This window comes from Danio rerio, chromosome 5 (genome assembly GCF_052040795.2).
Source record: "Danio rerio strain M-AB ecotype USA chromosome 5, GRCz13ab, whole genome shotgun sequence".
In the NCBI taxonomy this organism is placed as follows: domain Eukaryota; kingdom Metazoa; phylum Chordata; class Actinopteri; order Cypriniformes; family Danionidae; genus Danio; species Danio rerio.
This window is the reverse complement of record NC_141025.1, coordinates 25,926,442-25,942,174: the sequence shown is the minus strand read 5'-3', so window position 1 is coordinate 25,942,174 and position 15,733 is coordinate 25,926,442. Positions and strand designations below refer to the sequence as shown.

At 37.4% G+C, this 15,733-nt stretch overlaps 2 protein-coding genes across 8 annotated transcripts in view; one reads left to right on the top strand and one right to left on the bottom strand.

Moving 5' to 3' along the window:
• The window catches only part of emid1 (EMI domain containing 1), a 126,699-nt gene extending 114,817 nt beyond the window's left edge, over nt 1-11,882 (top strand). Inside the window, exons 12-17 of one of the 6 annotated variants that reach the window (XM_087253490.1) lie at nt 1,475-1,537; nt 1,615-1,659; nt 1,798-1,842; nt 2,004-2,015; nt 7,046-7,130; nt 10,224-11,882. In XM_087253490.1, coding sequence (XP_087109616.1) covers nt 1,475-1,537; nt 1,615-1,659; nt 1,798-1,842; nt 2,004-2,015; nt 7,046-7,130; nt 10,224-10,360 — 387 coding nt within the window. In that variant the 3' untranslated portion in view covers nt 10,361-11,882. Of the gene's footprint in view, nt 1-1,474; nt 1,538-1,614; nt 1,660-1,797; nt 1,852-2,003; nt 2,016-7,045; nt 7,435-10,223 lie in introns of all 6 variants that reach the window. The other 5 variants (XR_015491203.1, XR_015491202.1, XM_087253492.1 and 2 more) reach the window with 5 other exon arrangements.
• On the bottom strand, nt 11,002-15,714 carry rhbdd3 (rhomboid domain containing 3). 2 transcript variants are annotated; one of them, XM_087252954.2, is made up of 5 exons: nt 15,318-15,714; nt 14,840-15,223; nt 12,694-12,823; nt 12,381-12,593; nt 11,002-12,308 (listed from the first exon to the last, which is right to left on the bottom strand). In XM_087252954.2, the coding sequence occupies exons 1-5, from the start codon at nt 15,454-15,456 to the stop codon at nt 12,152-12,154; spliced, it is 1,023 nt and encodes a 340-aa protein (XP_087109080.1). In that variant the 5' UTR covers nt 15,457-15,714; the 3' UTR covers nt 11,002-12,151. The 2 variants fall into 2 exon arrangements, with proteins under 2 accessions (XP_087109080.1, NP_001121831.1); NM_001128359.1 differs by having other exon boundaries at nt 11,750-12,308; nt 15,294-15,714.
• Nucleotides 15,715-15,733: the final 19 nt, after the last annotated feature.

Sequence of the window (15,733 nt, the reverse complement as noted above, 5' to 3'; positions counted from 1 at the left end):
TATCTAATTTATTTCCACATATGAAGAAGGCCTGAAACTGATCTCTAAATATCCAAAAGCATGCTTTTTCTCGTGTTTACACAGTCATAGAACAGATCTGATCTGTGTTACATATGAGCAAAAAAATCGGGGTGGGTCACATTTCACTGGCTGTGTAAACGAGGCCTAAGAAGACTTCCTGAGAAACTCAAATTCGGTTAGAACGGGGATTCTTACTCGAAGGTCTATGTGTGTCCCAATATAGTGATAAGGGCCATTGTACTGTATAAAGCGCTGCACTTCAAGTGAGATGTTAACTGAGGTCTTGACTCTCTGCAGTAATTAAAAACCTCATAAATCCCTCCATCGCCTCATATCAGTCATGGCCTCTTCATTATGCCTGTCCGTTGAATTGGCTCTGTCGCCCTCTCTCCCAAAGACCAATAGCTAGTGTGTGATGACATCACTGGCTCTGTGGCTGCTGTCATTTCATCAAGAGGGGTGATGAGAGACCCACTTTGGATAACAAGCAGCAAGCAGAAAGCTGCCTTATAAATGCTTCATTCCTCATTTTTCCAACCGAAATGTGCGTCTTCTCTCAAAAGTATCACATTCCTCTGAGAAATTTTGTATTTTGGATCAGAATTTTTTAAATGACCTCACACCACAAGTTTCTTAAGGGAACATTCTGTAATCATATTGTGAGAAGCATTATAATACATTCCTTAGGCTTAAGTCCCTTTATTCATCAGGGGTTGCCACAGCAGAATGAACCGCCAACTTATCCAGCATATGTTTTACACAGCAGATGCCATTTTAGCTGCAACCCAGTACTGGAAAACACCCATACACTCTCATTCACAAACATACACTATGACCAATGTCTTTGGACTGTCGGGGAAACCGGAGCACCCGGAGAAAACCCATATGAACACGTGCAAACACAGAAATAATGCCAACTGATCCAGCTAGGACTCGAACCAGCGACCTTCTTGCTGTGAGGCAACAGTGCTAACCACTGAGCCACCGTGTCGCCTTTATTATAATACATTCATTCGTTTTCATTTCGACTTAGTCTCTTTACTCATCAGGGGTCGCCAGAGCGGAATGAACCGCCAACTTATCAAGCATATGTTTTGCACAACGGATGCCCTTTTAGCTGCAACCCTGTACTGGAAAACATCCATACACTCACATTCACACACATACACTATGACCAATTTAGTTTATTCAATTCACCTATACCGCATGTCTTTGGACTGTTGGAAACCGGAGCACTTGGAGAAAACCCACACGAACATGGGGAGAACATGCAGACTCCAAACAAAAAAGCCAAGTGCCCCAGCCGGGACTTGAACCAGCGACCTTCTTGCTGTGAGGCGACAGTGATAACCACTGAGCCACCATGTCGCCCCCATTATAATATAGTTAATTCATTTTATTTCTCTGTAAGCATGCATGCACACTAACCATATCATCTTTATCTTGTACTCAGGGAAAGCCAGGAGCTCCTGGTTTGCAAGGCCCTGTTGGACCAAAGGGTGATCGAGGTGAAAGAGTGAGTACACAAGATTAAAACTTCCAAAAGTTTAAAGAGAGAGAGAGTGCATTTCTCACCTTTAATGTAATTAACAGGGACCTCTTGGATATCCAGGAGAGAGAGGGTTCAAAGGAGAGCCGGTAAGATGCCTGCTTTCTTAGCAAATAACAGGACAGCACTGTATGAAAGCTGTGTATCGAGTATCAAAAAGATGTTCAGTGCTTGTTTGAGAACCACCCTGAAATTTAGATTAGTATTCATGTTTTTTCTCTTCCCAGGGAGAGCCAGGACCTAAAGGAGAGCCAGGGGAGAAAGGTCTTCCGGTAAGACAAGTCTATCAGGAGCCCTGTTAGCCACACACTTACTCTCTGATCATGCTAAACCTTTACAGGAAGCAGCGTGGGAGAGAAAATGAGTTCCTCACTGTTTAACCGCATTGATTTTTAATAATCTCTTTCCTTATGCCTGCTTATCGTTGTTCTAGAGCGAATTGAACGTAAGAGATTTTGACATTTGCCATGATGTTCTTGTTATTCCTGGTTTTACGATTTCCATTGCTCAAACATGCCATTCATCTGTGTGTTAACATAAGCGATCATGTTAAATCCATCAGTGGACTTTTCATGGGGACTAAATCTTCGGAAAATTAGAGAACGAATGAAAACTCCACTGAGAGGATTTGCTCCACAAATGCTGTTCATTGCTTGCTTACTGTACTCACTGTTTAGCACATTATATGTCTTGGTTTTGAGTGTTTTCCATATGTTTTTGAAGAAGAGGTTGCCCTTTATGGCTAATCTGAGACTGCACTTTTGGCTTCTAGATGTAAAATGGGGTTTAGGGGTTATTGAAGTAGTCTGAGATTAGCATATAAGGGCAAAATCTATTCTGAATGTGCAATTATGTTGTTGGTTTTTGATTGATCGGTGGTTTGGGCTGTCTTGAGTGTTTCCCCTGTCCTCTAAAGCTGATTCCTCTTTCATGACTGTCTCCATGGCTGCCTTTCACAGCCACCAGTCTCTTAGCCGACATCTCTGGCATATACACAACACACAGACGAATTTATTCAATCACGACAATATGGAAACACTATTATTGATATAACCTGATGATATAACGATGATCTGATTAATCAGACCTTTCAAGCAACCAATTGTTGTAACAAAATGATCAAAACTGAAAAGTGTGTGTTGTCTATATGCTCCATTTTAGCATTTGCAGGGATTTGGTGTGTGGATGGATGTGTTGATGGATACAGCTATCCCTCAGTGTCCCACAATGCATTGCTGCATGTTCCCATCTCATTGCATTGCTTGTTATCTTAACTTTTTGCCTCCTTAACGTGCATCTAACCATTTGATGTTGGGTTTCGTAGCATAAAGCGAGTAATAGTCAAGCAAATATTCTGTTAAAATACGTTACGCTATTGCGTTATAAAAGGCTTGATGTACCGAACAGCCTTTTAGCTCACAACAAGGTGATGAATGGTTTTCCGCATGGCCTGTTAAACCCTGAAGATGTGAGCCATTTGTGTGTTATTAATCATAAGATAGATCTTTCGATTAAATCCTATATGTATAACTCCTATGCTGTATCTAGACTCCTTAGAGATGTACACATAATACCGTTTAACTATTTGAAGATTAATCCCTTCACATTTATCAACGTGAGGCCGGGCGCTTTTTAAATACCATGGAGAACGTTTCTGGACAGCAGCCATACCTGTATCTTGTTAATGAATAAGGCTTTTTTTCAAGGAATGATGTTATATATATATATATATATATATATATATATATATATATATATATATATATATATATATATATATATATATATATATATATATATATATATTGTTTGGTGTTTTATTTGGCTAGATGGACTAACTCCTGCTCTCACAGGCACTAACTTTTACAAAAGCCATACATGCATAACTTTTTCCTGAGTTCATCAATGACTAACGTGTTTCTAATGTGTGCTTGAGCTTGGGATTGTTGTGTAGAATGTATGTATTGTGACTGGTTTCCTTACACTGTACAAGAAATGCCTACCAAAGCCACAAACCTCAGGAATTTAGAGGATTATTTAGAATTTTACACAAAGTGTTAGAGCTTTTTGGATGCCCATGAATTCAAATTTCATGCAAGGATGGGTAAAAATTAAGATTTCACAAAAATATTTATTTTTAAACTTTTGAACAATGCCCTGAAGCTTTGTCTCCATTAAGCTGCTGTCAGATCACAAAACTTTTGTTGTCGGTTACGAAAGTCACTTTGTCAGATTTTCTTGATAAAATCTCGACTTTGTCGTGTGTAACAAATGTGCCAGACTACACGTTGCTTCATGGTCAGTCATCCTGTGATGTCTACGACGATCAATTTTTCCCAAAGCAGTCACAAGTGTTGTTTATATAATATATTATTTATCTCAATTTCATTTTTTTTTTAAATCTTATTTCAACCTCAAAAAACACTGATGCTTGCTGACAGCTAATAACTGCATTATTCAAGTGCATTCATTACAACATGGATAGGATCAAACTTATGATTCCTTTTTAATTTTAAGATATTTTCTTTGAAATCTAAATGTAATGTATAATTTCCTGTTATGGGTTGCTTATAAAACACTTGAACTTGTCGCGATTGAGACGGAGAAGATAAAAGCATCAGAAGACATAATCTTTTAAATAATGACATATTAAAAAATTTGCAAATATATGACAGAGGTTTGTGAATACAACAATTAAAGTAAATCATTAATTAATTCCTTATTTTCCACAGAGCAAAATAAACCATCCACCCGCAGAGTTGAGTAGTGCAGGGGCACAATGAAAAATATAATTTGTATATTTTTCTTGGAAAAAGTATCTTTTTAAAGCAAATTTCATTTGCTATAATTTTATCGTAATTTTAATGCATTTTTTGTTGGTCAGTTATCTATAAATAAAAATAACGAATAACATTTGAGGTGATGCACTTCAAAACAAGTTTGCTTTATGCGCCAAAACATGAAATAAAATAATAATCTAGAATAAAAAAAATTTAAGTGAACTAATCAGTTTCAGTGAAGCCAACATTTTCCACTATTAATGACAAATTTGAATAAGCAGGACTGGCTTTTACAATGTATTTGCAGCACTGAACATGTTCCCAGATTACCTCAGAAGAACAAAATCTGTTGGAAGGCTGTGAGAACTCAGAAACTTGTTGTGAGAATGAAGATGTCTGCATATTTGTGCCAGTCTGTCAGATAAAATTGCTTAAAACACCTTAATATTTTAGAAAAGGTATTTAAAGTTTGCATAACCAATGATTGATCTTATCCACTCGTGACCCACCCAAAAGTAAATATGCAGCCTATCTTTTGATAACCTGACCAGCGCATTAACGGCAGCAGAAATGATGTCCTCCTATCGCACAGTCACCCACGTGACAGAACTCGTCATGAAGAATAAGAAAAAAATTAAGCATGCTAGACTTTCTGAGATGGTGTCATAACGCGTCACAGACATGGTATCGGTTGTCATGAATTATGCCACATTACTCAAGAAGAAACGACTGAATCTTCTGTAACGATGCCCATTTGTCGTTTTCGAATCCCCACGACACCCTACGTCAAGAAAATATTGCCGAAATCGTGTGATCTGACCAGGGATTTACTTTTTAGCAGACTTTGTTAAATGTAAATCAATAATAAAAAAAATCTTTCATTTTCACAGTTGGAAACTTTTATTTTAATTAAAAATACAAATAGTTCAAAAAGACACAAGTCTGTCTAAATATTAAACTGGGATTTTATGATTCAGAATTTAACTGAATGAGATTATCTTTATTGATGCCCAACCTTAATTTCAAGAAATGAATGTGGTCTGATATATTTATATTTAGCTCATCATATAGAAATGAGTCATTGCTCAGCAAGCATTTCTTTTTTACTAAAAGATGTCTAATAGATGTCTAAACATAGTCGTCTTGGCTAGAATAAGGCTAAATTTGGGCTGTCAGTGAAAATCTAATAGACGTCTAAGAATAGGCCAAAACTAGACTAGTCATAAAATAAACAGAAATGAATGAGCACACATATAAAGTCTATCTAATCTGTCTATTTAACCACTAGTCTAGTTTTGGGCTATTCTTAGACGTCTATTAGATTTTCACTGACAGCCCAAGTTTAGCCTTGTTGTACCCAAGCTGTCTACTTTTAGATGTCTATTAGACGTCTATTAAACACACAATTGTTTGCTGGGCATCTCTAATTGGACAGCAGTATTTGAGCTGATGATGATAGTGGCTTTGGTAGAGCATGTATTACCTTCAGATGAGCAGACAAAAAAAAATTAAAGAAATGTTAATGGTCAGCTATTTACAATTATTATTGGGGCAGCCGCGCCATAATGGTAGCAAGTTCGAGTTCAGGTACCAGCAGGGACTGTTGGTGGGAATATCCACCTCAATATTGAGCAAGGCACCGAACCCCCAATTCAAGGGCGTAGATTTGCTCTTGATATTGGCAGGGACGTATATTCCTAGAGCGCATGTATTAAACAACACAAATTCTGTTTTGTGCTTTTAAAAACATTATTAAAGCAATTAACGAAGCACGGCCAATGCTGCAAAAGTCAATTTACATGATTTTACTGTAATCTGGCTTTGAGGAGGTATGAATGTACAGAAATTCAGAGAGGTATGTGACTCATTTTACCGTTTTATTCCTTCATACATTAAATATGTCTATGGATATAACCCTTTGAGCACATTAGGTGACTAAGGGTTGGCAGAGCATTATTTTAAAGGCGATTAAACTATTGGTGGGACAGTTCAGTAATTGGTGGGGACATGTCCCCTCCGTCCATGCCAATTCTATGCACTTGAATTGGTTATACGGTCAAATTGAGTCACCTCTCTACATTTTTGTTAATTAATACCTCCTCAAAGCCAGATTACAGTTAGATCATGTAAATTGACATTTGCAGCATAGGTTGTGCTTCATTAATTGTTATTTGTATAATTAAGTTTTTTTAAAAGCATGTGCTGTTTAATACATGCGCTCTAGGGATGTACATCCCCACCAATATCGTTATATCGTGAATGAGTAAATGCCTAAACTGTAAATGATCCCCAATTGCTCTAACATCTCTCTAGTTTGAAGAACGCTGCTCATCTCTAGGACTTTCCCTAACATAGTCTGAATGTTTTGGGAATGTTAAATGCATGTTCAAATCTAAAACGATTGAACAGTTGGTCTTGATTTGGTTGACGGAGCCTTTGGCCTGGCCTTTAAATGAATGCATGCCCTGTTCTCAAGACTTACGGCATGGCCACAGACGAAAAGAATGAGAAAAGACAGGCAGAGCTAAATCTGATGTGTAGTTAACTGGAGATTGGTAGAGAATGGAGCTGAGAGCTTAACCCGCTAACTGATAATGGATTGATGTAATTGATTAACAGAATGATTTTTGCATCTTGGCGAGCGCTTTTGTTTGGCTTGTGCCCAATACCTTGACGGCTGTATCTATCTCCACAGGGGGATGGGATACACCAAATCCGCGAGGCCCTGAAGATCTTAGCCGAGAGGGTTTTAATCCTCGAGACTATGATCGGTATCCATGGTGAGTAGGAGGCCAGACAATAGGTTTAGGTCTGTTTTCAAAGGACTTAGAAGCAGGGGTCAGAGATTTGAGTGCATCTTTCACCACACGACACCTTTGGGAAGTGAGCGAGGAACAAAGTGTGGCGGAGGACAGGGGGGCTCCAAGTGCTCGACCTGCTATCCGTTGAGCCCACCCGCCACCATGCTTGTCAAAACTCTTGATCTTTGATAGGACTTTAATTTGAAGAAGTTCCAAGTCCTGCAGGCTGACTTAGAGCTGCTGGCTCGCAGGGTGCAGCTGCTGGAGGCGATCATCTGGCCAGGTAATGCCCGCCTCGTATCATCTACTGCCATCTCCTGGCCAGTTACAGGATCAGCAAACAGAAAAGACCAGGACCAGACTCCAGCAGTATTTCACAGTTGTTAAAACTCACCTTCAGGTCATCCAAGATGTAGATGAATTTCCAAGATGGTTTTAGCTGAAACTGTGGTCCTTGACTATTCATAAGGCTTGGCATCAGCTATCGGCACATATGTTTATGGATAAGGTTATACAGTTGAAGTCAGAATAATTAGCCCCCCTGAATTATTAGACCCTGTTTATTTTTTCCTCAATTTCCGTTCAACGAAGAAAATCTTATAGTTAAAATAATAATGTATATAACTGCAGGTTAACTATATTTATATTTATAATAACTTTAACTGTTAAACACTATTAGTTACTAGTAAATTAAAGTTATTAGTAACTAATAACCTTAACTTTTCCCAATTTGATTGTAATGCTATAATGTGCACCTTTTGTAAAGCTGCTTTGGAACAACAATCATTGTGAAAAGCGCTATACTTGAAACTTGAATTAAACTGAATAATGTTCAGATTCTTGAACAGAGCAATCAGCTTGCTTCAATAGACTTGAATATAACCTCAATGTACTGGTACCTGTTGACAACAAGAACCACATTTTCACTGGAAAAAAGTCACCTGCATCTTGGGTGACATGAGGACAAGTAAATAAAAAGCAAATGTTTTTGATGAGCTGTCCTACATTTAAGTAGATTTGCTTTGGAGTGCTACATAACCACTATGTATTTAGTAGATGACTCTGAAAAAAAAGTACATTTACTATAGATATAAATGTGCAACAACCTGGTTTCAAAGTTTCTCTAAAGAGTATAGTGTGATGATGGAGCCACGGTAAATCACCAGTTTGCAAATCAACCCCTAAATATCTGAAAACTACTTCTAACCACTTCTTCCTGTGAACGAAGACCCATCATTACCCACTAAACACAGTAAAAATACAGGGTTCCGGACTTAAAAATTACCAGGTTGAATTTGGTTCCTAAAAGGAGACATTTAGGAGGTGTATGACTTGATAAAGATTGTTATTAGTTATTCAGGACATTGAGTGCACATCCTAAACAATCTCCGAATATGTTTACATGAACACCAATAATCCAATTTTAATATGATTAAGGCAATACTCTGACTAAAGCCGCTTTTCCACTATCGTGCCAAACCGTTTTAGAAACACTTCGGTGCGGTTACGGTTGTTTCTCCACTGAGCCTGGAACGGCGCGGCACGATTACAAACCGTTCTCGGCCTGGAATTTTCGGCACGGTTAGACAACCTGCTGAACTGTGCTGACAGATTTTGTGTGTTGACATCACGGCTCTGTTGCCAAGCTACCACAGCTGGCTCAGCGACAGCACGCTAGTCATCAGGCATGGTCCAGGTCTAAACCGTACAGTTTGAAAAGGGTTTTAAAACCATAGAGCAGTCTCTGACAGATAAGTGAATAATTAATCACATTCTTACGAAGATTAATAAAGTCATTATTTCATTGACTTGATTACAAGTCTACCATGTAAACAGATATTTTGATTACCATAATCTAACTAAAGTAAACTAAACAGAAATCAAATTAAGACGTGTAGTATCCCAATTTTAGTTACATTATTGAAGTGCAGTACAGACATGTTAACACCTTAATCAAACTATTACCGTCATGTATTTAGCGACAGGATATTCCATACAAACAAGGTTTTTTTTTCCCATACGGCGTGCAATATAAAATTATTCCAGCAGTTCATTCTCGCATCTAATATCTCGTTTGTCATGGAGGGCATGCATGAAATGTTCCAGAATGAAAGTGAAAGTGCCAAACTGCAGTTAAAGTCAACAAATTGAAAATAAAACACCTGAAATTACATGAAACTCTGGAGGAAATATGGATAGCGTGTTGATGCAATGACATGAATCGAATTATGTGCTATAACATCTTAAACAGGATCATAAAAGAAACATAAAAAAAAAGCAGCTTATTTAAACACTTTAATCATATTATTGTCTTATTCAGATTAAGGAAAATTATTTGATTACTGATGTCCATGTTAACGTAGTCACTGATGTGATTAAAAACAGCATAAAGCATGTTTATAGAATATATAATACCAGGGTGTTTTCTAGTTGTATTTATTGTACTTTTGTTTCCAATTTGTTCCTGTTACTCTGGTGATCATGATTGTATTGGTGTCATACATTTCATTTATTTTTGTATAAGGAAGAAAAATTTCATACAAAGTGATTCAAGATTACAAATTGAGTGTATTCTGGCATTTTATATATTTGAATGATTTAATCATTTTTTTTTATTTAATCAGTTATATATATATATATTATTATTTTTTAAATATTTTAATTGCTAAACAATCAGTAGTAATTTGTAGATTTTTATATTATTTTATATTTTATTTTAGTTCTTAAGTTTCATTTAACAAAGTACACAACATTAATCAATTATGAGACTGTATTAAGGATTGTAAAAAGGATTGGTTCATTAAAATCATTTGTGATTTAGAAGTCATTACTTGCACAATTTAAGCACATGACTCAACTTCACAAGAATAAATAGCTTTTAAATTAATGCATTTATTTATTTTCATTTTAGTCATAGTTTCAAGCCATTGTTGCCACTTTTCTTTATGTAAAAATGACCACTTTGAACTCCATCCAAAATAATGGTGAACTTGTCAGATTATAGCCACTTTGCACAGTATTTAAAGTAACAGATTAGCACTTAGCAGCTTTAACTCTCTGTTCCTCCAACAGAAGCAGACCTCGGGTCAGGCGATGGCCTGTTTGGCACACCATCTCCAGACGTCTACCGGATTAAGAGGGCAAAAATGTCATCTTTCCGCATCAACTCTCCTTTAATCACTGCTGAGACCAAGGTTCGAGGGAAATAGTCTGACTATTCCGAAAAAAGCGAAGCCATCATTTCCATCTCGATTCCATCATCCGTAAAAAAATTCAACTGAACTGGTAACAAACACACAAGTCTCCTGAGACACACACACAAAAACACACACATTCTACAGATCCAGATGCTTTGGACTATAGTTAATCCCTCAGGGAAGACCAAATGGTGCTGTATAAATGAATCACCTCAAACGGGACTCCACCGGTTCCTAGCACCTCTGGCGTGGTTTGCCATCATGTTGTCATGACATAACCAAGCAGAATCTGTCTCAAAAGGAATTGTTCAACTTGTTTTAGATGAAAAAAGGAAACATGTTTTAGAGTAAGATATACAGAAACAGTATTGGTGCTTGTACAACTGTGGGCAAGAAGGGTACAAAATGCGATTGACATGTCAAACGTTTTAAGGAGAGGATCAAACAAATCCATATTCGTCTTTCCAGCTGCTGTTAGGAGCTCGTGGTAACTTCAACAAACGTACTGTATGAGGAAAAAAAATGCACATATCGATTCTGCTATTCAGCCAAACGCCACACTTTCCCCAATTTCGTTTGTTCTTTGGATTAAATGCACTATGTAGATAGAGAATCACCTTGTTTTTTTAAAGAGAAATGATGACTGAAGGACATAAACGTGTATAAACTTTTAATAGACACTTCAATTGTGATGGAAAAGGGTTTTTGGTTTCATCTCCCCTTTAAAACGGACTGAAACGATAATTAGATTTGAGAAATACTGAAATTGTTACAATATTTTTTTGTCAAAACATGCACATAACAGAATATAAACCACATAAGCAGTCATAAAAATCGTATGTGGATAAAAATAAAAAAAAGTAATCACATGGTTTAACTAATGTGATTTTAACATGTGATTGCGTACATGGTTTTTCTGTATAGGTGAGTGTGAATTTAAATGGTTCTTAGTCTTATGCTCTTTCAATTGTGTTAGCCAGAGCAGTTTCCCCTGTTCCACCAACAGAACATATTTTGGATGTCTCCATTATCTGAGCCCATTAACTTCAGATTTCGGAGTCTTTTCTTATGTTCTGATGAGTTAATTCAGGTGTGTTTGATTATGGAGAGGTTGAAATGTGTACTGTTGGAGTGCCTTCAGGAACAGGGTTGGGAAACACTAGGCTAGAGAACCATAAACCAGATCTGATCCGAGCACAAGGTGAAGTGGTGGGAAAAAGACTCGTATAACTTGAATTCTGTTTTCGTGTTGCATGCATGTCTTTCCATCAGAGTTACATGCACATGCATAGGACTGGTTTCCTTCTTCAATACCTTTCCATGTCTCTGTATTCCTATATAAATATTGTTGTATTGATTATTTATAGATGATTATTAGCAATTGATGTTTTCCTTATACTGTATACCAATTTATGTAACGTCACCTGTATTTTCTTTCCATTTCTAGCCTCTCTGTGTGAATTTGTCTTGCCAGTGTGCAGTCTTACCAGTTGGTGTTAAAAACAAAATAAACTGTTTCTTTTTTTTAAGACAATCCATATTTTCATCATTACTCAGTAATTGCTGGATGTTTAATTTGTTGTAAATGTTAGCAAAGAAACCACATGATTTTCTTCAAACTTCATCATGAAAGCTGCCAAACCATTGTATAGCTATAATAATTTTCCACACCACCCATAATCCACTGGAGCTTTCTGTTGCACACCACAAAGTCACAAAAAAAGAAGTAAATGCTTAATAACAGTTCAACTTGCCTAAGTAAAGCAATAGGGCAATGCTTCAATATGAAGCGATCTCCCTGAACTATGATGCTGACTTCTTCCCCTTCGATATGACCACAGTCTCTTCTCCGATCTGGTCATCGATAAGCAAAGAGATGGCTCCATCCAGCTGCCCTGTAGCTGCCAGAGCCACTACAGCTTTCTCTGTGGGAAAGCCCATCTTCTCCAGCTGCTGCAAACTGGAGGTGAAAAAGATTGATAAAAACCAAGCGCTCAACTTATGATTACTTATAATTGCGGTATGCACTAACCGTAATGAGGATACTGAGGACTTTGGTACTTCCACTTTGTCGGCTGTACCCTCAGGTGCGTCGTGGAGAGATGCTAATATTCCTGCTCTCAGCATCTGCTCCTCTAATAACTGTGAATCTGTTGCCAACGGAGATTCCTGGGGCCACTCTGACACAGACTGCTGCCATGTTGAATAATTCTCAGACTGGAATGCACTGCTAAATGGCTCCGGTCTATTGCACAACAACAGTAATTAAGCTTGTTAATTCTAGTTATTTGATGTGATCTGAGAAAACAATTTTTGGGTAATATTAGCAAAGAGATTGAACTGACCTTGTTGAGGTGTTGTTGTAAACTGGTAGCTGCGAACGAGAGGTGACTGGGATGTAGGCCCATTTTGGCAAGCAGGCACATGCACCCAGTCTCTCTATCTGCTCCAGCATTTCGATTAACTCATTATTGTCTGTAGCGTATATTAAGGGCATCACTTTATAATGTGGTTAAAAAGAGATATCATTTCATACCTTTAAATTAGTTTTAATTGAAGATCAGTTAGGCCTGCCACAGTTACTAATTAATCATCTGATCAGGTTTATTTGGTATGTTTGTAATAAGGTAAGATAACTGTACAATGTAAATGTAAAATGAGAAAAAAAACACTTTGTGTATCCCTCAAGACATTAGTTCTTCATTTACTTTACGATAACTTTTGTGATGCTAGACAACAAAACAAGTCAGAACTGTCAATTTTCAAATCTGAAAGGTGAATAAATAAGGTTTCCTTTGATGTACACTTTGTTAGCATTGAACAATATTCGGCCGAATCATAACCATATGAAGATATGGAATGTTAAGATTTAAAACAATCAAAATACTGATATTTAAAGCATTTAAAGTTGTCCAAATTAAGTTATCAGCAATGCATATTATATTGCTAAATTACCGGCAGCTAGCTCTCTGCAACTCGCACTGAAGCTAAGCAGGGCTACGCCCTGTTAGTACCTGGATGGGAGACCAAATGGGAAAGCTAGGTTGCTGTCGGAAGTGGTGTTAGTGAGACTAGAATCGGGCGATCAAACTGTGGTCTGCGTGAGTCCTTCTAACACCCTAGTATATTGATGGGGATGCTATAATGCTCGGTGAGCATGTTAAACCGAGGTCCTGGCTCTCTGTGGTCGTTAAAAATCCCAGGATATCCTTCAAAAAAAAGAGTAGGGTTTAGCGGGTGGATGCTGCACACTGGTGGTGAATAAGGAGATTCCCTCCAATGTGCAAAGCACTTTGAGAGTCCAAAAAAGCACTACATAAATTTAAGTAATTATTAATATTATTATTATTATAAATTTTAAAAAAAAGTTTTACCACATTTACGTTAGGATATTTACATAATATTTTCATGGAACGTGATCAGTGCTTAATCTTATAATCATTTTGGCATTTAAAAAATGCCCCCCAAAAATGATTTTAATATTTCACCCTCATTTCCTTTCAAAAATCTATTTTACCCTAGATAGAAAAACATTACACTCAATATCTTTTGTTAATAGGCTTTCATTTTGTTGGCAAAACTTTAAAAATTTAAGCATTATTTAAAAAGAATTGCCACAGTTCTGTCTTTTCTCAGGCTTGGCCTATGGACAAAATTCATTCATTCATTTTCTTCTCGGCTTCGTCCTTTTTTATTCTGGGGTTGCCACAGAGGAATGAACCGCCAACTTATCCAGCCAATTTTTTACGCAGCGGATACCCTTCCATCCGCAACCCATCACTGGGAAACATCCATACTCTCTCATTCACACACACACACTCGTACACTACAGCCAATTTCAGCTTACCCAATTCACCTGTACCACATGTCTTTGGACTTGTGGGGGAAATCAGAGCACCGGGAGGAAACCCACACAAACACGAGGAGAACATGCAAACTCCACACAGAAATGCCAACTGACCCAGCCGAGGCTTGAAACAATGACCTTCTTGTTGTGAGGCGACAGCACTACCTACTGCGCCACCACGTCGCCCATAGACAAAATACTCTCTTATAATATAAAATAATATAAAATTTGCTGGTTTCCAGTGTGAATCATAAAAAAACAAGAATAAAATTAAAAATATAAATATTAAATAGAACTTTTACTATTTTTAAAGCATGACAGGAAATATTGCAGGCAAGTTTAATGCCGTTAGGTAAAATAGAAAGAAAATTATGCATATAAAAACTGTAACATAATTGTATGATGAATTGAGAATTAATCATCAGCACAAAATGTATGATGGTGACAGGCCTATTTAATAATAATATATTTAAAAAGTGTAAACCAGTCTGAAATTAGTAAAATGATGATTAAATGAAATTAAAACAAAATATTTGTCAAAACTGCAGGAAAATAAACGAAATAGCTAGTATGGTGATCTTAAAATATTGTCTCAGACAAAAGGAGTCAAAAAGGCTGTGAACCATTGGTGTAGTAAAGGATACAGTTGAGTCCCAGGCAAATGGCATAGAAGTGCAGCAGGCCTGGAGCACTGGGAAGGAGGAAGAGGTCAAAAATCAACAAGAGCCAAGGTAAGAACCAGACAGGAACAAAGCGCAGGACTCTCCTCTGCTTGACCTGTCGACACTGAGCCGTGAGCAGGGCGAGGTGAATGGCTGCGTATCCAGAGACCCTGCTGGCTTCATCTCCAGTAACAAAAAGAAACAGGGCATAAATAGGAGGAAGGAGCAGAGCCGAGATGAAGGAGAGGGTGAGGAAGGTAAAAGTCCCCCATCTTCTCTCCTGACAGGGCCCAATCCAGAGCAGCAGGGAGATGTTGTGGAGAAATGAGGTCAGCTCTTCATTACTGAAGGCGTAGAAGATGAAATCTGCAATACACAAGAAAGTAAATAAGTTGATGACATTATTTTAAGTATAATATAATAGTACTTTGCTTACCATAAAATCCAGGAAATTCCCCACCTGGTCCTAAACTTAGACTGGCATGAATACCACAGAGCCAAGTCGACACAATTAATGATAGGATTAAAAATGTTCCACTACAACACCCTGGACGGTTTGATCCAGACCACATCCATGCCGGAAAGATATTATTAAGCATTGTAAACTGACAAACGCATACCAATGTTTACATGTATATACCTCAATATATGCTTATGTCAGATGTATCATAGGTAATGTTAACCCTATCCATGTTTTCATTTGCACTTCACTGCCAGACGCTAGCATCCTAGCAACGGATAACGACGAGTGTAATTACAACCAGCTGTACTTATGTCGTATTTATTTTATTAATTGTAAATTATTAAAGAGACCAAACAACGCCGATGTTACTTGACATCCCTTTTATTTTGACAGCGAGTAACTTCCTATAACAG

Excerpts from the sequence above, each read along its gene's own strand:
- rhbdd3 (NM_001128359.1), bottom strand. The coding sequence starts at position 15,456 with ATGCTTAATAATATCTTTCCGGCATGGATGTGGTCTGGATCAAACCGT. Across the intron at positions 15,224-15,293 it reads GGAATTTCCTGGATTTTATG|ATTTCATCTTCTACGCCTTC; the intron begins GTAAGCAAAGTA and ends TGTGTATTGCAG. Across the intron at positions 12,594-12,693 it reads TACAACAACACCTCAACAAG|ACCGGAGCCATTTAGCAGTG; the intron begins GTCAGTTCAATC and ends GTTGTGCAATAG.